Here is a 24,265-nt window from a genome sequence, read left to right as displayed (position 1 = left end):
GTATACAGACATACTCTGTGTCTGTGTATATAGAGACATATATATAGTGTTGTGTGTATGTTAGCCCGTAAAACTGCTTTGCTTGCATTAGTAAGAAAGTTAATATTTAGCTTTATGTCTGGAAGTCCTTAACACATTTCCAGAATGTGTTTGGAACATGGTCTTGCAGATTTGCTGGATGGCAATTTTTGTGACTTTTCGTGTGTTATTTTAGCTAGTCCATTGAGCAGGAACATTTTATAAGTGATCTATGACTTCATTTCTTTTTCCACAATACAAAAAATTGGAGTAAAGCTGTAATGAAAAATAGAGCAGCCATTAGGTGAGTTTGTTTTCAATTATTCATAAGGCTTTTTAGATTGTTGATGTTGTTGATGTAAAACCAATTATTATGTTAATGCTTTGTATGAGTCTTAATAGTCCCCCCATACGAATAAAAATGAGCACAATTTATAAATTAAATGACTGTAAGTAAATCCATGTGAGAAGGATTCATTACTGAAAAGATCAGTTACAGAAGGGGTAATTTGCCAAGTTCAGCCTTCACATTCAAAATATTAGATTTAAGATGCAGATCAAAAACTCATCATTAGTGTCTGAGCTTCTGTTGGCTCTCAGAGCAACAGTGTCCAGCAGCTGCTTGATTCCTAGTGGATTCCTAGAATACAGCCTTAAAATCCAAAGGAAAATTATCTTCCAGCACAATCCTGTGGACTTCAAGGGGAGCACAGAAACCTCTGTAAGCACAGGAAATCAAATCCCCCATAAAAGTGAGAAGTTTGCTTATTATGATTTCTACCAGAAGAAGAAAGAACATAATGCTGTTGACAAATTTGGCTTCACCAAGGTCTCTGTTTGCTCAAAAGTCTACACTTCACATGGCTTCATGCTCTCAAGTCAGGTTCCCACTGAGGGAGTGAGGCTGTGGGCATGAAGGTCCTCAGCTTTTTAAGGCCTCTGTGAACTTTGCCAGGCTGCTCAGAACATTTCATTCATATTCATTCATAAGAGCAAAATGAAAAAATAAGGTTAGATGTCTACAAATGTAACAGCCAAACCAAATCTGTGTGTTTGCAGTCACTCGCATACAATGGAAATGTCCTTACAGATGTCTAGAGTAGAGTTCCCTGGAGAAAATTTTGAACTCAAATTAGACTATGCGATGGTACCACTTCAGTGGTTCAGATGAGGAGAAATTCCAAGGCCCACACATAGAAGATTCTGGATTTGCTAGTCGCCCTACAAGAAACACCAGTATCCAAAAAAATCACTCCAAATGATTGCAATTTTGCATTTACAGCATTCTTTTAATAAAATTACATTCTAATGTTGTCAAAATCAAAAGATTTTACTTTTTCATTTTGAAACAAAATATTTTTTTGAGTATTGATTTAAATTTAAGAGAAAAATCATATTAACTCCAAATATTTTATTTGACCAAAAGAATTTTGCTGTTTTCTGTTTTGAGGTGAATGAAGTTTGACATCAGTTGCAGTCATTTACCTTTTTCATGTTACTGGAAAGAAAGTAAAGAAAGCTGTTGATGTTCATAAATAGCTGGTCTGATTTGGTTTGGTTTACCACTGAACCAAAGATTTGAGAATTACTTGGCCTGTGCTGCTTCTTAATACCAAATTTTTATTTGCTCTCTAGGTACAGAAAATTATCCTGCATCTGGCCTAGAAACTTGTATTTCTGTTCGTTTGAAAGGAATTTGATTGTAGAAAATTGAGTTATTTATCTTAGTCTTTCTTTTGACTGTTATTCATCAAGATACCATTTGCTGCGTGTTGCTTAACTCTAGCTCTCTCATTTAGGTGGTAAAAGATATTATTGTTCTGTCTCATGAATTTACATTTCATGATCCTGAAAAATTAATTCTTCATCAGCAAAAGCATGTGAAAGCAGTTACTGCACCTTACAAATACCTGAGAAAGGCAAGTACCAATGGAATGCACCCTTAAGTTAAAACTACTCTAAGCAAACCTAATAATCAGTTTAGAAATACAAACAGCTCACATTTTTGAATAATAGAATTTTGTCTTTTTTCTCTTGGTACCTCTATGTCTTTTGATCATTTTTTGAAACGCAGCTTTGAAAAATCTGACCACATTCTAGCTGTATAAGTAAACACTAATTAGGTGAACATTTTAGGCCTGTGCTGATAGGATCTGATGATCTTACGTTGAGACTACAGATGAACCTGTATCAGATTGCACTGTGATTATGTACAGGAAAATGAAATGCTCCTTCATCTAATCAAATTGTGTCTACGAGCATAAATGTAGTTTAATTTGTTTAAACACAGGAATCAGATTTTGCAAATTAAATACAGCTATAAAATATTAAATGTATTTCTAGACATTTTCATTGACAAAGATAATGCTGAGATGTTACAATAACAGAGTTTACATACAATAGCATGGGGTGAGAGCCTCAGCTGTTAACAATCAATAGCCTGTGTTCCTCAGCAGAGTTATCACAGTTTTCTCTGGTGCCAGATTGTCAGGCTGAAAGGGTACAGCAGGTTTGGGGGAATTGCAGTGTGATTTTCACAGCTCATTACTGATGTCAGCGGACTGTGCAGAGAGGAACAGTAGTACAGCCTTCACAGGTGGGGCTTCCTTTGCAGGAATCAAACCCCACAAGCAGTGTATTCAGAATGGTTGAAAAGAACTCCAGGGCATCCCCATTCAGAGTTAAACATGATCAGTTCATCCAGGATAGCAGAATAAGCCCTATCTGGCTAAGCAACAATGCACCAGTTCCCACCAAAAATCAATGGACTGCACTGTCTGCCTTTGGCTTCCTCACTTTCTGGACAGGGTTTCAACAGCATCAATACATGGTTTTAAATTTCCATTCCTTTTTCCTGAGTAACAGCTTTGTTCTGGGAGATTAATTTTTTCTCTCCTTGATTTAATTAGAGCAGAGGGAAAACAGGTTGATTATTTTAAATGTAATCCCATTTTTGAGTGGAATAACTATAAATAGCATTGGATTTTTAAGTGCAACCATAAAAAACATGTTGAATAATGTAATCTGGTCACAGTTTCAGAATCTGATTCTTTTTAAGTGCATTCAACTTTGGAATGTGTTTTGGCAAAGCAATCCACTTTGAAGCAAATAAATCAGATTGTTCTTGTAATCAATTTATTCTATGTAAGAAGTTTTTTTAGCAATCTAATTATGATTTTAGGAAGTAATCATTTTTAAAACAGTCTTAAGAATATAATGCCAGAACAAATTCTTGCTTTTTGGCACTAGCCCATGTTGGTCTGGGTTGATTTTGCCCTAAGCCCTGTTCTAGTGGTGTAAATTACCCCTTATACAAGGGAAAGTCTCACCCAGGAGTTTTTCTCTCTGCTGAAGTTACGGAGTTCTCACTCTATACATTGGGCCTGTTGGACTCACCAATGCATTAGTGCATTTTTATAATGATGCAAAACCTGAATCCAAATAGGAAAATCCTGAAGGATTTTTTGTCAAGCACTGGAACTGGAGTGTGGCTTGCCTGCTTCATCCTCAAAAGAGCCCATAAGTTTTGAAATTGCAGGTTTGCCACAACAAAGAAAAGCAATGCAGCTGTGTCACACTGCTTAGTACTGTTGTTATTTCTCTTTATAAACTAGGTAGAGCTTGTTCAACAACAATGAAAGACAATATCTGTGAAAATCCAAAGGAAGCAACTAAGGAACAAAACATGAGGAAGAACTTTGCTGCTGTGCTCCCAGTCAGAATGTGCTGATCCTGAATTGCTTTTCTGCCTTCTGTCATCCTATTAGTCTTAAGAGGTGTTGAACAACCTTCTAATCAAGAGTAGCTGCTGATTTTTGTTCTTGTGTTTTGAGATGTTTCTAAAGCAATATACTTCCTATAATTTTAAATATATGTGGGAGAAACTGTATTGAAAGTAACAAGAAAAGAGAACAAATCAGACTTTCCTTTTACTTTTATTTTCATATATGCATTGTTATTGCTGAAAGACACAACGAGTTTTAGGATTATGGCAAGTAGGTAACAAACATTATTCTATGAGAATAATTTTAACTGTTTTTGATTATCAGACTTCCACATTAGCTTTAGCTAGTTACATATAGTTCCAGGATTAAATATGATCAAGGATTTTCTGGGCTGAGTGATGAGTTTAGACTACGAGGTATTTCCATAACAGTCAAGCATGGTTACGTGGGTATGGCAGCAGCAGAGGCTTAGTTCATCCCTGCTAGGTTGCATCTCAGATTTCTTGTTACCCTTCCATAGCACTGGCAGCTCAAACAGTGCTGCTACAACACAGCCCATGTACTCTTTATTCTTGAGTCAGAAGACGTAAGTAGCAGTTGAACTTTATGACCAAGTTGAGCTGTATTTACTGGGAGCACAAAAACACCAGTGAACCAAAAAATAGGTTTATTTATCTCAAAATGTCCTGGTTCTGCTCTAAACCCACTGTGTTGTACCCATGAGCACGTCTGCTGTTGTCTCAAAAGCTTGGAAAAATAGCAAACGTGCTGTGTAGTGAAGCTGTTGATGACCTTTCAGGACAACTAATTGAGTTACTAACTGACAAACACAAGTCCCAGGAGAGGCTGTGCCAGGAGGGTACTTACCTCTTTCATACTCTTAAGCTCTGAAATGAATATTGCTTTGCTTTCTACCTACTAAGTATATAATTGCATGAGGGTTTTTTGTTTGTTTGTTTTAGAGAGAGAGAAATCAAATGCACAAAGTACTGCATCCATGTAGATTACAACCATCTAAATGGATCTGAACTTGCACTGCTGAAACCAGGGGATAGCTGCAAATTGATTTCTGTAGGAACAGAACTAGGCATGAAATGAAAAATAAACCTCACTCACTGAAGCATTTGCATGCTGAGAGCATTATATTTTTCAGGAAATGACAAAAGTGACTGAAAGAGGTGTGGGGTATGTTTTGGGTTTTTATTTGTATATAATATTGTTTTAATTATTCCTTTGGTGATGCATTCCAGACAGAAAGTCTTCAGGCTACTTCCTGTCCAATGTGTTGCATCTGAAGTAAGCAAAAGAGATGTCAACCTGGAACTGCATTATCTGCCTTGGGAGGCTCTCCAGTACATTCTCATCAACAGCTGCTCTGAATCCTACTTTCTGGGGACAGCTAGTTACATTTTGGTGAGCAAATGAGAAGCTTCTTCAGATTTCATTGCTGCTACCATAAAAATCACCACTCAAGTGTTTTTTTCTGTGTGTGCTGGCAGAAAGCTGCTGCAGTATGCTGTGTCCAGTCGAAAGCTTGGCATACTTTTTATTTGTTTGTTGTAGGAGTTGGAGGACAAATTACCTGTCTGACCTATCTGTGTGTATATTACCCATCACTATTGCACCAAATAATGGTTAAGGACATTTACAAACAGTAGCAGCTGTGTTGTATGTCTCAAAATGCATTTGCAGAATGCAGGCCAGACAGGTTGGATGTCACTTGAATTGTTGCTGTAAACCCCTGATTGCTCTTAGGATTTTACCCCAATTTGCTCTGGGAAATGGGCCAAATCTGGGTGCTTTGCAAACTTGTGATCAAACTCACTCATTGATTTCAGTCTCTCCAAACTGGATGGAAGATGAGCTAATGCTCTCTTCATATGCTAGAAACGCCATGTGTTCAGAGTAGCACACTTGTTTTTTTGTGTGTATTACACAACTCAAAAGCCACTTACCAGTCCAGGCAGTGTGAGAAATTATTTGCACTGTGGGGAGAGAAGACAGAAGATGCTGTGCCCTGCTACAAAGACATGAAGTTCCTCAATACCTAACCCAAATGTTCCTGCTCTGAATCTCACTGTATGTGCTCTTGAAGTGAAAATTCAAAGAACTGAGCACCACACAGTGTTTTTCTCCAGGTTTTACTGGGAATTCCCTGTATTTATTGTTGTCCTGTCCACCTTAATTTCTCTGACTGTGTATAGGAGCTTCCGTGTACCTCTACCCATAGTTATCTTTTTTCATGCTCTTGACTGAAAAATGGTAAGAGCAAAAGCAGAACCACTAAAATAGCAGTCAAATCAGAAGAATGCAGTGATTCTTTTTTCACATTACCATAACATCAGCTAACAGTGTCACTTCAGGAAGTCTGCTGCACACCCTTTTAAAAAAAATGTTAAAACAAGAGGTGGGCAGTCTACAGTTACTTTAGTTTTGAGTATATGCTTTTTTATTATGTTGTATGTAGTTTACCAAACTGGGGAAGGTCATCTTCTAACAGTGAACTCTACAGAATTTAGTCTGGGGAGTTGGTTCTGGGTCTATAATAAGACATGATAGGGAGTGAGGCTGTACTTGACTTGTGCAATGACAAGGAAGACAGATTGGTAGTTTACCTTTGAGTAATTTCAGAGTTTAGGTTCAGTTTGCAAAAGTGACTTGAAAGCTTTTGGGTACTCCTAACATGTAGCAATTTAGCAGTCTACCTGAAGAATCAGTCATACATTGATGTGGCAAGGACATGGGGGCTCAAACAGCCTGGTTCTGCCTCTCCATAGTCCATTACTTCCACAGCTGCTATCTCTGCTTGTTTCTAACATCATCTCTGGCCATTCCCTGACTCTGATTCCTAATTATACAGTTTATTGACTCTGTATATTTATATACAGTCTACATATACTATATAGTCTATATGTATGCTTATGTATAGCCTTTATTTAGTTAGTTACTTAGTTAGTTACTTAGTTAGTTAGTTAGCCTTTATTTAGTTAGGTCTTTAGTTTATAAATATTTTCCCCTTGCTGGACTCAAAGCTCAAGGTGGAAAAACTAAAATGCTGTACTGTGATCGTAGTAGATTCTCCTAAACCTGTAGTTCATACATCGTGTTGCTACCTTCCAGAGCATGGACTTTGTCTCACCTCATCTTTGTCACCCCATTTCATAGCAATGACTCTATAGTTTAAATTTTCATAATCAGAGCTGATGACACATGGCTGAACTCCATGTATTTTATTCATGTAATTGTCTGTCAGATATTACAGGTGACATTTATCGGCACCAGGTTTATTAAAATCTTCGTACTTTTATTGTACCAATTCTCATACTGTGTTTAACTCCAGGACCTGAAAAGAAATACCTACTGTTGCAGTTTCCAAAATAATTGGTGCCATAGAATGGAGTTATATATTAATCTCTGGTGGATTATCCATTCTCCAAAGGCAGTGAACCAGAAATGCAGTCATTTGTACTCAGTGCTCTTTCTGTCTTCTCACAACTTTTTCAGTAATTGTGCCTTTCTTCAGAAGGTAATTGGAGAAATTAAATCTTCACTCTCAGGAGGAAATAATCCCCACCACAGAACCACAGAATGTGATGTGTGATGCTAATGAAGGGCTATGACCACTCAGGGAGCTAGGGGCAATACTCGCCAGCAGCTACTACACAAGATATGTGTGTAAAAGTTAGAAGAAGTCTCACCTGATCACAAATAACATCTCCAGGTAAGGACAACTTATTAAAACACCCTCAGAAATTAGTTTTTATTTAGTGATTGTTAAAATACTTATTCTTCTCAAATATGAAAGATGCTTTCTGCTACTGTTAAAAGAAAAATCTATAATGCAATGTTTTATTCCTCTTTCTTCATATGATTTTCACTTTTATGAGGGAAAGTGGACTACCAGAGAGCAGTTGTACTTTTTTGCTTTGTGTCAAGCAGACTGAAGAAGTAGCTTCTTTCTGTAAGAACGTCTTCCAGGTGTGAGTCTCCAATCACTATCTCAGATCTGGAAGAAAAATAAAATGGTAGTCAATTTCTACACAGCTTTCACTGATTTATTGTGAGTCTGGGAATTGGGCTTTTCTTTCATGACTGGTTAAGAATAAAGATAAGAAGCAATATGTTATAAGCAGAGTAAAATAATATTAAAAAGAAAAAGCCTCTGTCTATTTTAGCCTTTGAGATTGAATGTACCATGAGCACCATGTTCCCATACATACCGCTCTAATTGGCTTCGCTCTTTTGCAAAGTATCAGTGTGAAACATAACAATGAATTTTATTTTGTGAAACCAAGTTCATCTGTGTATGTTTAGGGATAAATGCAAACGTAGCAAAAACATTATTCTAGTAAGCAAATCAATAAGAGAATGTGAAAAACCACCTTTGAGTTATTCGTGATGCTGTGCTATCTGGCTAATATATTAAGGCAAATGCCATTGGGGGGATTGCAGTCTTCTGTTTGGACAAAAGGAAAGGAGGGCAAACAATGCTATGTGAAACATACTTCCACTTTGTGGTTTTTGCTTTTGAAAAAAAAAAAAAAAAAAAGCAACAATGTGTATGCTTATTGCCTCTCTTCCATATTGGCTAAATGCATAGACTCCATCACAGCTCCCTTGCCTTGCCCATCTTTGCTGGTGATTACTCTGGGCTTTGAAAAGTTGTGCATGATCATTATGTCCTGAATTCCAAGGCCAATACCAGAGACAGATGATGGCAGCCATCCTGTAACCAAATCCATGTTTGCAATTGGTAGCCTCGTATAGGTAGGTAAGACTCCTGGGGTGCCTAAAACATGGGAATATTGGATCCAAACCCTGACAATTGGAGAGCTGGATTGAGGACCTGAAGCCACAGTAAGTCTCATAGATGGAAGCAGGGAACAGGGATGAGAGGATAAGAGCTATAAAAAGACCCGATTGGTCTTTTGGTTAACTGCAAGGAGGTCATTGTGGATCTCTGGAATACTTTTGTTTGGTGGTATAAACAAAGAAATTCCTGAGATGATTTGGAAGAGGTCTGTGTTGCTATTGGCATCACAAGAGCAAGAGGTTTTGCAACTGTTGAGGTTTTTAAACAGGAGCAATAGCTTTATAGATGGGCTATGGAAATATCTGAAGATATGCAGAAAGATGGCAGAGCACCCTGGACCAGATTCATTGGCGTCTTTCTCATTCTTTCAGTTGAATGAGGTGGGAACTCCCTGGGCTCATTGCAGGGTGCTCTGCTAACTCTTTCCATGCCCATACAGAGAAGCTGTGCCTAGTCTGAGGTGTCCCTGCTGGGACCTGCTCTTGGCCTCCCTGCAGTGCTGATCCATAGTAAGCATCAGGAGCAGTGACCAGCTTCAGTCTCTCACTCTGTCATGCACGTTTTGTCCAAACAACAAATAATCTAACCCCTAAACCTCTCTAGGACTGAGTTCAGCAGCCAGTTTAGTGGGGTGATAGAAAGGGTTCACAGGGTTCATCCTTTCTAATTGTGGGCTGAATCCTGGCTTCTGCTATCCAGTGTTTGGTGGATTTTTTTTGGTTGTTGTTTTTGTTTTGTTTTGTTTTTGACAGAAATAGCTGCAGTAGTGCCCGTCCAAACAACACACTATTCACATGCAACACACCAAAAACTCTGAGGAGGTGTGTCCATAGTTTCAAGTCCATCCTTTGGTTGGACAGCATGGGAATTGTCATCTCAAGGGGGAATTCTATGAGAAGCCTGTGGACAGCTTTAAAACCTTAAAAGGGTTATTGGAACTCTATCTTAACCATAAGGAGAGGTGGGATAAAATGTCATGAAGAGATGGACTTTACTGCTCTGTATACATCTGATCCATTTGGAGCCAGCAGCTCAGCTGGAAATGTGTACATCATAATGCTATTACTGATTTTTCTGTCTCTTTTAGAAGGGAAATAATCAAAAAAAAAAACAGCTCTGATGGTTATCCTCTCCAAAAGCCCACATATATCTGGTTTTGCCATGAAGATTTTACTTGAAATTCAATTGTTGCGGTCTCCATGGAGCATCCAGACATTCTACAGATTATTCCACCAATGCCGTAAGACTTTTGCACCTTTGAATCTCTCAGATTATGAAGCCATCGGTCGTTGTGAACAGGAAGTGCCTGAATACTTTAATTTTGCAAGTGATGTGCTGGACAAGTGGTCTCAAATAGAAAAGGTAGTATTTCTGACCCTGCGGATTCAGTATTTTAAATGAAACTGTGCCTCCATCCCCAAAATTCATGTCTAAAACTGTCACATACTTCAATTTCCTTCTCTTTTTCCATTTTAATGTCTTACTATGCAGAGCAAGAACAAGCAATTTGTTTCAGCATCAAAGGGGACATGGTGCTTTGTGTGTATGACAAAGTGCCAGTTTTGTAAAAGCCTCCAAGTAATTTATGAGCATTGCAAATCAGCTAAATATACACACAAACTTTCATGTGCCTTGAAAAAGGGTTCTTTTAAACAGTAACTCAACACATGCTTAAGATCCTTGCCCTGTCCTAGAATATATAATGTTGTTGAATTGCACTGCCTGAAGCATCCCAGAAGAACTACAGGAGTCTTGGAGGTAACCAGCATGTCACTTGTTCTTACATTGTCTCTAGGAACGAAAGGAACCATCAAACCCAGCTCTGTGGTGGATAAATGGAAAAGGAGGTGAAAGGAAATGGAGCTTTGAAGAGCTGGGCTTCGAGTCACGAAAAGTGGCCAATGTGCTCTCTGGCCCATGTGGTCTGCAAAGAGGAGACCGAATTATAGTGATTCTACCCCGAATCCCAGAGTGGTGGCTGCTGAATACGGCTTGTATGCGAACAGGTGAATGGTATTGTTCCTGATGGTCTGTGGACTGCTTGTTACCTTCTGTGTCAATAACAATTAATTTAACAGTTACATTTCTTACCTGATTTTGTAGGTTGCATATTTGACAATCAAAGGTGTTGACAGGGGTAGTGTCTTAAGACTGGTGGAATTACTTTCATTAGTTTTCTTTCACTTTTTGTGGCTTGTGATGATTTAGAAATCAATTTGATTTAATTTCAACAGATTTATGGTAAAGCTGCTAGCATTAACTGCCCTGTAGTTATACCTTCTACTTACATTGTGCCTGGAGCGAAGGGTCTCTTAGAAACAGAAGCTATTTTGTGCTTTAGATCTGCACATCTGTATTCAAGTGGAAAGAGAGTTCAAGGATGTGTGACTTGTTTAACCCTCATCTCATTTCTGGATTGCACGGTGCTGATATTCAACAAATCAGAAGAAGCTATGAAGTGACCAGGGCTGAAAGTGAAAAATAGCCAATAAGTTTCCCATTTTATTGCATTTCCAGGTGTTGTCTTCATCCCAGGGACAACACAGCTGACAGCAAAAGACATTTGCTATAGATTGCTGGCTTCCAAGGCTAAGTGTATTGTTACAATTGATGCACTTGCTCCTGCGGTGGACTCAGTTGCATCCCAGTGCCAGTTTCTGAAAACAAAGCTAATTGTATCTGAAAGCAGAAGAGCTGAGTGGCTTAACTTCAGTGATTTGCTCAAGTAAGTGCTTTCTGCCTCAGCTCTAACATTGTTACCTCAAATGGAAGTTTTCTCATTATTTAAACACATACCCGTGTCTTGTTAATGAACTAATACCTTTGAGAGGGTGGAGAGAAGGCAATTTAGTCAGTGTTCTACAAAGAAATAGAATATTTGGGAATAGCCAAAATGATAAATAAATATATATCTGTGTGTGTATATATATAGAGAGAGAGAGTCTTAGGACATCTAGGTTTGATTCATATGACTATGAAATAATATAGGAAAATAGACAGGAAAGTCTTTCACTGACAGCTGTGGGCTATTTGCCCTCTAAAGCTCAAAGAAAAATATCCTATACAAATTACCCCAATTCATATTCCTAAAACCTGATGATGATAAGACTTATGTGAATAGCATTTCACTATGAAAAGCTAGAAGAGCACACTGCAAAATGATCCTAATGCATTTAGAAATCCACCTGATTCACTACTGAAATGCAGCTGCCTAAGTGGCACCCAACAGACAGCTTTTCACTGCAGTGCACAGGACTGTGCAAGGAGTGGTGAAGCACCATGGGGTAGGGAAGCAAAATACCCTGCTGCAATGTGCTCAGGGTCCTACGTGTGATTTTTACAAACTGACATTTTGTTAAAAGCATCTGTGTAGCTAAAAACATTCTTTCATGGTAGAATACAAGCTCTCTAGTCACTTTGAGAGCTTTGTAAGATGTTCCATGCGCTCTTACAACCATTGAAGTCTGAACTAGCATTACCAGTTGTCACTGTATTTACTTCAATTACCACCTCAGTACTGGTTAACTGGACAACAAAGAAAGCAGTAACACTGCATTCTTAAACCTCCTAGAGCTACTAAAGCATTGTCAAGTGGATTTGAAGCATCCTCTTGCATGCTGAGCTTAATAGTTCAGGGCTTAGGTCCATGGTAGTGGGTAAAATTGATTTGAGAAAACCTGAATATTGTCTGGAACTGTGTCAGTCCTACAGAGTCTGCCACTGGCGGTCAGGCAGGTAGGCTGTCTGTTTTCCCCAGATGGCTGCCTTGCAAAGTGCTGGCTGTCTGGCTCTGGGGGTGCTCGGCTGTCAGGCTCCCAGTCTTCTCAGACTGCTGGGCTGCTGTCCTGCTGGGCTTGCTGTCTCGCCAGATCGCTGGCAGCCTGCCTACCTAGTGGGGTAGCTGTCCAGCCTCCTAGCACCATGTCCTCAGCTGCCTTAGCCAGTTGCTTAGCTGGCCAGGGAGCTGTGGAGCTTGTCAGTGAGGTTACCTGCCAGCCAGCACGGAGAGACAGCAGGCCTAGGAAGACAGACATCCTGAGCCCAATCTTACAGTGGGGGCCAGGCATGGGCAATGTTTCTGTGCCAAGCAAAACCTTTTCAAACATCAATCCTGGCACAGAAGAAGTGGTTTTGTTTTCTCATCCCATTACGGGATGAGAAATATCTCCCTATCATGTGCCAGACTGCCAGGAATTTGTGTATCCCCATGCTTCCCCAGGATAATTAACTGGTGGGACCATCCACCACCTGAAATGGTGGGTCTGCCCTCAGCTAATTACATTAAGGCTGGAAGACATGCTTTCTGGAGGGTACTTTGGTGAAACACAAGATACTGGGTCTTCTGGTGGTTGTGGGAGGTGAAGGAAAGCGTGAGCCAGTTGGGGGTATAACTGTGGAGAAGAGGTACGCAGAGAATAGTTAAAGTTAAAGACCAAGATCAATGACACCGATACAGAACTAGCAGTGCAAGAGTGAAGGAATCTCAGTAGTTTCTTAGCACTAACATCTCACTATATAGACAATCCTGCACAAAGAAGCCAAGCTAAATTAGCTGAATAACATCACTCACTGTTTCATATAATGTTTCCTTCTTTCAAGGGCCGCTCCTGCTGTCCATAACTGCGTGAAGACAAGAAGTCAGGATCCAATGACAATCTATTTTACTAGTGGCACCACAGGCTTCCCCAAAATGGTTGAACATTCCTATGGAAGCTTTGGTCTGGGTTTTTTTATCTGTGGAAGGTGAAGTATTCTGTTAATTGTGCTTTTACAGTTCTGACATACAAAGCATACAGAAGAATTTTTGTATATGATAAAGCTATGGTAGATGATGAGGCTCCCACATACAGTGCATGTCATTTCTTGTGGTCTCCTCAGCTGAATTGTACCCAAGAAGCAAGGATCTTGTTTGACATGGTATAAAGCACCATTTTAGAAACTGCTTGCCATTTAATCCATGCAAAATAACATATTTCAAAAAATTAGTTAGGATACAATTTATTTTTCTTTATGTTTACCACCAATGTAAAGGATAGATAAAAAGCATTTATTTGAGCTCTTGAGTTTTGGATCAAATTTACCATGCCTTTTTAAGACCAAAAAAAAACAAACAAAAAACCAACACACAAAACCGCTCACATTTTTAATTTCCACTTGCATGCATCCTTATATTGGTCATCTTTGTCTTTAACAGATACTGGATGAATTTGACTCCCTCAGACGTCGTGTGGAGCATGTCAGACACTGGCTGGATAAAGGCAGCTATTGGGAATGTTTTTGGTCCGTGGTTTCAGGGTACATGTGCTTTTGTACATGCCATGCCACAGTTTGATCCAAAAGTAATCTTAAATGTAAGGACACCATGCTTACAATGAGTAGTTACTCATATTTCATGTTGTTTTCCAGGCAGGACACAAAACTAAGCCTCTTAGGTTGATGGGATTAGCTGTTTTAAGTTGGCATAACCACAAGGTGATTGTGCTTTGAATAGGAATATAATACAGGAAGGATTTTGCAGCATGATTTTTTTGGGCATAGGATATTACCAGCTGCTTCTGATCAGCAGGAGTTACTGGTATTACTTAAACCTCTCCCCTCCTGTATTTCACTGTTGAAATGATAAATGAGCTGAATTACATGTAAATTAATACTTTAATTAAAATGCTGTGACCCTTAAGAAAGACAAGTCAGCACTGGAAAACAATGGAGTAGTGAGATGGGCTTGTTCCTAAATCAAATTATTTTCAAGCCTCTCAAGCTGATATGAGATTTACTCTTGCAACACAAAAAGGGGAGAGTGTTATTCCTAAATGGCTCAAAGCATGTATGTGGGAAAGTACACGTTCCTAACACCATGAGGTTTATTTGGGCATTTTAATCCCATTTCCTTTTTCAAAATGGTAGTTGTTAGTTTGATTTTAGTTTCTTTAAATAAATTTCTTGGCCTTGCTGACACCTGTTTGCAATGTGCATGGGATATCACATCTCTGCACAAAATGAAGTAGACGTTAAAGGCTGCTTTACCCATGGTGTGGCTGGAGTGACAACTGGTAAATGAGAGGTCTGCCCTTTGCTTTTGTTTATCACTACCTGTCCCCTGTCTCTGAGCAAACTTTCATTGCAGGCAGATGTGAGGTTTAAAAAATAAAAAGTGTGGCTTAGCTCTTCTACCTAAGTGATTGAGAATCATTTGCTGGTGTTATTGGAGAGAAATAAAGATGTGTCAGAAATCAGAGGTTCAGCTGAGATCTTTGCTTTTTCTAGCAAGGCACTAATGTCCTGTGTTCAGTGCCAGCCAAAGAAGGAATATATATGTTTGGCACTCTGAAAAAAAAAAAAAAAAAAAACTTTTAATACAACATTACTCTCAACCCAGCCTAAACGTAAAGAGGTTTGGCTCTGCACCTTGTACTGCATGGCAGGCACTTTGTCAGGACTGCTGAGGAATTGCAGCATGTCTGGAGCTTTGTGGCAGTTCTTTTCAGTGTGAGATCAAATCAAAGACTGACAAAGGCAAAATATTCAAAAGAAACCTCTCGTCTTAGGTGCCTCCATTTTGCAGTGCCTGACTTTATCCTAAGGTGAAATGCATGCTTTACTGAAATCCCTTTCAGAAATTATGTTGTACCTCTAGAGCCAGGTTTTCACACAAAAGTCAAAAGTCCTTTGTGCTTCAAGTGAGTATCAGGACAAACTAGGAACACCAGCAGTTTACCACAGTATATCACCTCTTCACCAGGTGTTTTAAGCACTCTAAGTATCTTATCTCAACACTGACAGTCACAGTTGTTTTTGGTTGGTTGGTTGGTTGGTTTTGTTTTGTTTTACTTTGTGGGTTTGACTTCTTTTTGCTTTGGCTTACAATGTTAAGTGAGGTTACAGTCAGGCTTTACAATTTGTGCCCTAATATGGAATAGAAATGAATCATTAGCAACAAGTTGTTGGTTTTTTTTCCCCCCAAAAAATATTGTTGAATTCTAATTTTCTTTTTAATTTGTCAGACCTTGTGCAGGTATCCAGTGACCACTCTGTGCAGCGCCCCAACTGTCTACCGCATGTTGGTACAGCATGACCTCACCAGGTACCTCATGTCTGTTAGCAAGTGACCATACCATGCCTGGGCAAGCTATTGCCTGCATCTTAATATTACTTTCTACTTAAACTCTCAGAGTGGTTGAAATTCTGTGTTGGAGGCAAGGACTGTCAGGAGGTGCAGCCTTTTCCTCAGTATTGCAGAGAGAGGTGACAAAACGTACCCTTTGACACCTCCAACCCAGAGCATGTTTTGCCCTGAGGCATTTGACAATAAATATACCTCTAGGCATTCTCTCAATCCTAGCTCTAAGAAAGTTCAGTCTGCCCTGAAGTCACAGGGTTGGACATACAGCTGTCTGGGAGAGCGGAATTTGTTCCTTTCTTTCCTGTGATATCAGCAATGTCCTCTGTCTATGAAGGTACACATTCAAGACACTGAAACACTGTTTGAGTGGAGGGGAACCAGTCAACCCAGAAGTGATGGAACAGTGGAAAAGCCAAACAGGACTGAATATCTATGAAGGCTACGGCCAAACAGAAATTGTACGTTCACCCTCATTTGTAAGGGGCTACAACTTAGCTATCACTCAAGACTCTCAGTGGACTAAGACATCTCATTCCTCCTGGCAAATATAGAACCTGGCTATATATATTAAGAAAGAGCGCTGACATTAGAATATGTAGCAATTGCCTTCAGGAGGTTTTATTGTTTTACTTACAATTACAACTTGGTTATGATACTGCTTCTAAGATTACTTAAACTGTAAAATGTCATAGACTTTTTCTTGAAGACTCTCAGTGAAGTCCTCTAATGTTTTGGCTTACACAGATGGCAGATTTAGATCTTAAGCTAGCTCAGCAGTGGGCACAGTACAAGAGCAGGAGTAGCCTCAGCAATGACAGCGAAAAACATCTGGGCTGGTTGTTTGTTTTTTCCAACAGGGATTGATATGTGGAAATATGAAAGGAATGAAAATTAAGCCAGGTTCCTTGGGCAAGGCAGCTCCCCCCTACGATGTTCAGGTATGGTGATCTCCTTTTCTGTTTGCTGTTATCATAGGAAGTGAAAAATGGGAAAGCACAACATACAGTACAACTTTCAGTACCATATGGTGGTATTCGGGGCTGTGAGTGGTTGAGCTGTTGTGTTGATTAGTTTTAGAACATGGCGCTCTTAAAATGTGAAAACATAACTACCCATTTGCCTTTTCTGTTGCAGATTATAGATGAAAAAGGCAGTGTTCTGCCTCCTGGGGAAGAAGGAGACATTGCTATCAAAATTGATGCCAAGCGGCCATTCACTTTTTTCACTCAATACGTGGTAAGCCAACAGTGAATTTCCTGAGAGCCAGTTCAGGCCTGCAGCATGATATGCATTTATACCTACAGGAGGAGGTGCAGCACAAAAGGCTTGTGGCTCTTCTTAACTTAACAGTGCTGTGACTTCAGTGACTTTTTGACTCAGTGGCATGAGCTAAAGTATCGATGGCAGGAACATGCAACAGTTCAAACTTCAGCATAAGATGGTCACCCATGCCCTTCCCCAACATATCCCACCTTGACTACTGTAACAATATTAATCCAAAACAAGCTGCCAAACTGAAGCGCTCTCCTTCAAATTTAGTGGAGGGTGTACTCACCCCTAGTGCATTTCAAGGGAGCGCCTCTGCAGCATCTATGTTACTTTTTTGTGTAGAAACACTGGTCTTTTGCTTCTCCCACCATCTCTTCTTCATAATTACAGACAGCATAGAAGGCAAGAAGAGATTCTTAAAGTGTAGACCCGAATTATGCACAGATACTGAGTATATGTATTTGTTTCTCCCACCATTATTCTTTTAATCCAGAAAGGTATACAGCAATGGTGCTGCTGTATATATGTTTTTTTTCTTCAAACTTGGTCACTCAGACAGGCTGCAGGTATAAGCACCCCAAGGGAAAAGTAGCTTGATCAGGGCTAGATAGAGACAATGATTTTCTGTTTCTCAAGTTCCATCTGAGATCCAGCTACTGTGATAGGGGCAGGGTAAAATATTCTTAATATTATAAAGTATTTATTTTTGGACTGAGCAAGGACTTCATGATATGAAACCTCCATTCTCTCCCCCTTTCTTCAACAGACCTACTGTGTGATCTTCACTTCTGTATGTGCCATTGTGATAAGTTTTCCCTTATGGAAAAAGCAAGCACAAGCTCTTAGAAAGAATGCAGTGAAAGGTATTATGGGTAGTGTCCAAAGTGGCAAAACTCATCTCTAAGCTTAAGGCTTCCCAATATTTCGAGTATTTAATTGTTGCTTGTTCAACAGGATGATCCAGTGAAAACCGCTTCAACAATCCGTGGGAACTTCTATATCACTGGAGACAGAGGGAGCATGGATGAGGATGGTTACATATGGTTTATGGGGAGATCTGATGATGTCATCATCTCCTCTGGGTTTGTAGATTTCATTTAAAGTGCCAAGAAATGTCTAAGAAATAACTATATGCTTTTCACCTAAGCATTTAATTAATTTCTCTCTCCTAGGTATCGTATTGGACCATTTGAAGTAGAGAGTGCCCTGATAGAGCACCCAGCTGTTGTAGAGTCAGCTGTGGTCAGCAGCCCAGACCCCATCAGAGGCGAGGTAATTAGTGATCACTCTTCGATTCATGAAATGTCTTCCGTCAGTTTACCTTCAGTTGCCAGTGAATTCATAAGATCCTTAATATAGCTATCCCAACTTTTTCATCACTTTACTCAAAGGGAGTAAAGCAATAGTTTGTATATCCCATATTCCATGTATGGTTTTTTAGTGACAATATAATCATTAGTCTGTTAAAGAACATGACAATGAATATAAAAGTGACTCTGGTAGGAATTGCTGTACACTTTCACCTACTGCTGGGAGAATTATATTCCTTAATTTAACAATGTACATTTGCAGAAAAGGCCCCAGCATCTAAGATCTTTATAACAGTCTTTTGCAGAACTCTTAGAAATTTGGAAGCAGATTTTGAAACTTGTGTTATGATATTTAGTACCTTTGTTACCATAAAGTAGAAACATTTAGCCAGGGGAGTTTTAGGTTAGATGTTAGGAAGAACTTCTTTACAGAAAGGGTTGTGAGGCATTGGAACAGGCTGCCCAGGGAAGTGGTGGAGTCACCATCCCTGGAAGTCTTCAAAAGACGCTTAGATGTACAGCTTAGGGATATGGTTTAGTGGAGGGCTGTTAGCGTTAGGTTGGAGGTTGGACTCGATGACCTTGAGGTCTCTTCCAACCTAGAAAATTCTGTGATTCTGTGATTCTGTGATTCATTATTTAGTCAGAATTTTAAATTTGTTTACAGGACAGATGTGAAACAGCAAGCTGATACTACAGGCAATACTCATTTATTCTCAATTAACTGCCTCATTTACTAGGTTGCTCTAGATTAATTAATGCTGTACTTTTGGTTTATTTTCCCTTTGTAGGTGGTAAAAGCTTTTGTGGTCTTGTCTCCTTCCTTTAAGACACATGATCGAAAGAAATTGGCCTGCGAATTGCAAGATCATGTAAAGAAAGTTACTGCTCCATACAAGTACCCCAGAAAGGCAAGTAAATAAGAGTGTATTAAAAAAATAAAATAAGAACTCCTGATCACCTTTTTAAAGTGGAGAGAGGCTAGAAACTGAAAAATTAGACTCAGTTCATAACATCCAATTTAGTAACAAACCAAAAAGCCCAAATATGTGGTATGCAAGAGAAACGACAAATACTATTTCCAGGAAGATTATGGAAAATAATAGACACTACAGAATCTGAAAAACAAACTGGAATTATTCTACAAGTTACCAAATTCTTATTTAAATTAAACAGAATGGAAACCTATGTTATTTTGAATCAAAAATCTATAAATGAAGTCTGCTTATTTTACTTTTTTCCCTCTTTTTAATCAGATTGAATTTGTCGAGCAGCTGCCGAAGACAATCACTGGGAAAATCAGACGGAGTGAACTGAGGAACAAAGAGTGGGGACAGATTTAGTTTTGATAAGCAATCTAAAAAAACTGTCCCCACTGATTCCACTTGTAATGGAGATTTTCTATTACAATTGTAAGCACCAATATAGGATTGTATTTCACTCACTAGGCAGTGAATGTGTACTAATGCACAAGGTTTAAGAAGTCCCAACTGTGTGGTCCTTAAACATTTGCATTCTTGTTTAACAAAAATCATAGAATCAAACATACCGAGCAAAGCATGTACAAATGCAGCATCTTCCAGCTGCCTAACGCTTGTCAGAATTATGGCAGGAGTGATTACCATGTGAAGGAGCAGTCTGTTAATTCTTTGAGACCAGGTATCTTAACTCACAAGAAGTTTATTAATAAGGAAATCATAGTAGTAGCTGATAACGTACCCAGAAATGGCTATAGATCATGCACATATCCAAATTAAGCACCCTGTTTATATAAATCTCGAAAGCCTCCAGGTTCAGGAATTTGTGTGTAAAAATTACAAAAGAGAAAAGAAAAAAATGTCAGAAGTAAAAAAAAAAAAAAAAAAAAAAACGAAGCGGACATCCTAAGCCTGCAGCATAGGCACCTATATGTCAGATACAGGCTTGTAAGAGTGAGAGGCAGAAGGAAAAAAAAAAAACACTATTCATGGATCTATCTTTGTCCTTGGTAATACTATGAGTAGGCTGTCTTGAATCATGATCAACATGACCAACATCAGCCACCAATAAACATTCACAGTTGGCCTTTGTGTCTGGTCTCTAATGGTTCTTTCCTAGGTGTGACCTAGACAGTGCTGGTTTTAATCCACACACAAAAAGCTTTAAAACATAAAGGAAAACACTGATGCAGGTAAGAAAGCCTATTTTTAATAAATGGGTGGTAAGGGATACAGGACTAGGGAAAAAGTCCTCTTAATTTTCCAACTTCTAAAACAGTTTTGACAGAAGTGGAAAATACAAACTAAACAGTTTTGATTTGAACAAATCCTTTTCATTAAACCAAGACAAGTAACAAGACAGGCTTTTCCCATTAGCAACCCACAGGCTTTTATACTAGAAATGAAATACTAAAGCTAGACAGTTGTACTGGAAGCATACTCCAAATGCTAATGTAAAGCAGGTTATAGCTGTGGTTTTTGGTTGTTGGTTTTTGTTTGATTTTTTCCCCAGTCACTGTGATATCAAAAGAACTATTTTAACAAACTGACAACAGAAAAACTGACATTACATTCAATATGAAACAAAATTAACTTTGTAAAGCTAAAACTGTATCAAAAATTAAATTTATTTCCCCTTATCCAATATGGTATCATGGAGAGCTTCTTTCATTAGAAATTTCCAAGCAGTTTTTAAATCCAAATTTTGAAACTTAAGAAAACAGTAAGAACAAAGATTTTTAAAACCCCCTCCCAGTATTCCCTCTCCCCCCACCCCAAAGATTATGTCTTTGGAAAGAGCAGCAAAAGTCTGTTTGCAAGAAAATACTGGAAAGGATTCTGTTCAGTGACCACATACAGCATTTGTTATAAGCCAGTAATTGCTGTATACACAGCTAATGTAAACACACATGTAGCTCTTGCTAAAGCCATCTGCAATGCCCGCACCATACTTCTACTGTTGTAGAACAGTCAAATCTATTATTCTAAATTCTCTCATAGTATTCAAGTATTTTGATCATAGCGGCTCTTCCAATACACTTTCAAGACTTTGCATGTCCTTGTAGAGGGATGTATATTTACAACCTTCCCTCATACAGGAAAGGATCAGGAGTTTTAGCTCATTCTGCTGTTTACATAGAAAAATATATCTGAGTTCTGCAGTCACACTAATAGTCAGATCACTTCCCTAGAAACTCTCTGCAAGCAACTGTCTTCTTTAGATCTCTCATTTCTGTCAATACTTCCTGACAGAGTTGATTCTGCACTGCCTTTCATTTCTGTAGTCATCAGATACAACAAAACAGGGTCAATATGTGTTGGGTTGGTGGCATTTATCTATGTATGCAAATACATCTGCCTTCTGTGCTAACAAAAAGCAATGCAGAACCAAGCTGTAGAAGAATGACAGCAAACTTCACCAGTGGTGAAGCACTCTCACATCTGCAGTATAAAGTCAGCTCCACCTGCAGTGAACATTAAAATTCTTACACATGTGGATTTTAAAAACAAGATTCCAAAACAAAACCCACTCTCCTCCTTAAAACACACTGACAGAACTCTAGGGCAACATTTTCAATAGGTTTCCATCGTGTTGATCTTTCTACATTTTCTACACTGTCAGCGTATCATTCCCCTTGGACTCAGCTTGTATTTCACCTTCACTCTTATTCTCTTGTTTTACTTCTTCTGAGCTCTTTTCCTCCTCGGTTTCTGGTTTTACTACCGTCAAGTTCTGTTCTTCTGTCACGGTTGATGGGTTTTGTTGTGCATCTTCTTTGTTGCTCTTCACTACCTCTTGTAGATTGTATTTTCTGAATAGAACATAGTCTCTCACCACACTCAAGCAACAGACATTCTTTATTATTTCCACCACAATTGTATATTGTGGGTTGTTAAGATCAACTTTGTTTTCTGGATTGAGGCTGCCCACAATTCCTGTAAAGACAAGATATAGTTTTTAAAATGATGGAAAAATGGTTTCAGAGCATCAGCATACACTACTAAAAGGATAAAAATTAGAGAAGACAACATCCCCCGTAATTGTAACCAACTGCTATTTATTGCAGTTGTTTAAAATAGCAGAACAGAGCACAACTACTAGAGGATACTATCAGTACGACTGCAGTAACTGGAAAATTAACCCATTGCAATTATCAAGAAACAAAATACCTGAGTAAGGCAGAGCTATTTTTTGAGTAGTATGTTCAATTGAATTAGCAATATCTTATTTCAATATAACATTCAAATTAGCAATATAGCATTCAAAATGCCTGATAGCAGTCCTTTCAAAGTATGCGAAACTAACACAACAAAGGAAATTCAATACTGTACGCTATTCTGCTCATGATCTTTTAAGGCATCAACACTAACAAGGCACACTGATATCAAGCTGTATTCACAGTCATAGAGAAGTCTCTGTAATTCAACATATAGATTTTAAACAACAAATATGTATGCCCATTTAGACCACTTTTCTTTTAGTAGTCTGACTTATGCTATGCTGTTATCCACACAATTGTGGGCTGCTTCTAAGCTTGTTTTTTGTTCTGTGTGAAATCAGTACATACCTGCCAATTCTTTAATTACTTCTTCCCTACTCATATGACTGTTATTACGAGCTTTGTAAACAATCTGAAAAGTACCCTTATTAGGGGCTTTAAACCAGGGCTCAAAAAATGTTTCCGTGTATTTTTTCATATCTTCCATAAAAGCCTTGCAAGTTCCAGAAATGGGCAGCATGCGCAGAATGACTCTTGTTTTCTTCTTTTTGGTGGCATGCATGTCCTTTAATATATGGTGTACCAGGTTCTCAGGTTCTAAAAGAAAAACAGCTAGGTATGAGAAACAAATTGGAGGCACTTTTTCCCTTCTTCCCCCCTTTTAATAATACGTCAGGAAAATGCATGCTTAGGTGCACTGTGGTCTGCCTCAAATCATTTTCTGAGAACTGTTTTAATACACCAAAACTGGATGCCTTAGGATCACTTTGTCAAAGCAGACTCCTCGACTTCTAGCAATTCTGCTTATGACAGAATTCAATGGGAAGGCTAAAGGGAAGGAGAGACTCTCTATTTGTCTGGCATACACGAGCTCCTGGGCAGCCACGCTGTGGCCTGTAACCGATGCTGTTCAGAGCAGCACCGTGCAGTGTCTGTGTCCCACCTATGCCCCGGGTCCTGATGAAGACCACGTTATTGGCACCACTCTCCACCGACTGGAACCGCCGCAGCTTCTGCTCCGTCGAGGTGCGGATCTGGTCAACCTCCTTCTTCAGGGCAGCCTCAACGTCATCTTCATCCTCTTCTTTCTCACTTCCAGAGAGCCGCTCCTCAGGATCTGAAAACTGTTCACACAAAGCACATCCCTACTTCAGTAAGTACAGGCCAAAAGCGCCAAAAACTTAAAACCCGCCAGGGGCCGCATCTCCAGGGGGCTACACAGGGCTTCACCTGTGGAAGCCAGCACCCCCGGGGGGTGCAGGGTGCAGTTAGGGACAGAAAGGCTGCACCGCTGCCCCCCCAAGCAGGCCCTTACCACCACCAGGCCGAGGGGAAAGCCCGTCACGGCCGGGGCAGCCCGCACGCACCTGCTCGGGCCCGTAGAGCAGGTCCCCGTACTCGCCGAGCAGGCTGTAGGCCTCCCCCACGCACTTGCGCTCGTTCATGTTGCAGGTGATGAGGATGCCGCGCATGCCGGCCTCCAGCTGCCGCCCGCTGCCGCGGGGCCGCTTGGCTCTCGCCGCCGCGAAGTGCCCCTTGGGCCGCCGCTTCCGCGCCGCCACCGGCTCCGCCGTGGCCATGGGCTGGGACCGGGACCGGCACAGAGACCGACAGACAGACAGACAGACACACACACACACACCGACACCGACACCGGCCCCGCCGCCGCCGCGCACCGCGATGGCGTCAGCGCCGCCCCGCCCGGGGCTCCACGCGGCGCCGCCTCACGGCCGAGCCCCGCCACAGGCCCTCCCCGCCCCGGGCTGCAGGAGCCGGGCGGCGCTCCCGGGGGTGAAAAATAAATAAAGCTCC

The 24,265-nt window shown here is 39.9% G+C and overlaps 2 protein-coding genes across 2 annotated transcripts; one reads left to right on the top strand and one right to left on the bottom strand.

Moving 5' to 3' along the window:
* Positions 1–9,664: 9,664 nt before the first annotated feature.
* LOC311445052 (acyl-coenzyme A synthetase ACSM4, mitochondrial-like) lies at positions 9,665–20,282 on the top strand. The gene is made up of 13 exons (XM_084536733.1): positions 9,665–9,918; positions 10,352–10,562; positions 11,074–11,281; positions 13,156–13,299; positions 13,751–13,907; positions 15,558–15,637; positions 16,011–16,134; positions 16,534–16,614; positions 16,811–16,912; positions 17,900–18,027; positions 18,118–18,217; positions 19,047–19,166; positions 19,512–20,282. The coding sequence occupies exons 1-13, from the start codon at positions 9,676–9,678 to the stop codon at positions 19,596–19,598; spliced, it is 1,785 nt and encodes a 594-aa protein (XP_084392859.1). The 5' UTR covers positions 9,665–9,675; the 3' UTR covers positions 19,599–20,282.
* Positions 20,283–20,420: 138 nt separating this feature from the next.
* Positions 20,421–24,149, bottom strand: THUMPD1 (THUMP domain 1 NAT10 acetyltransferase adaptor). The gene is made up of 4 exons (XM_084536703.1): positions 23,821–24,149; positions 23,397–23,577; positions 22,802–23,050; positions 20,421–22,169 (listed from the first exon to the last, which is right to left on the bottom strand). Exons 1-4 carry the CDS (start codon positions 24,031–24,033, stop codon positions 21,844–21,846), a joined length of 969 nt encoding a protein of 322 aa, XP_084392829.1. The 5' UTR covers positions 24,034–24,149; the 3' UTR covers positions 20,421–21,843.
* Positions 24,150–24,265: the final 116 nt, after the last annotated feature.

Source organism: Aythya ferina, assembly GCF_964211825.1.
Source record: "Aythya ferina genome assembly, chromosome: 15".
NCBI classification, from domain to species: Eukaryota; Metazoa; Chordata; class Aves; order Anseriformes; family Anatidae; genus Aythya; species Aythya ferina.
Note: the sequence above shows the minus strand (reverse complement) of the source record. Positions and strands in the feature narration are given on the sequence as shown.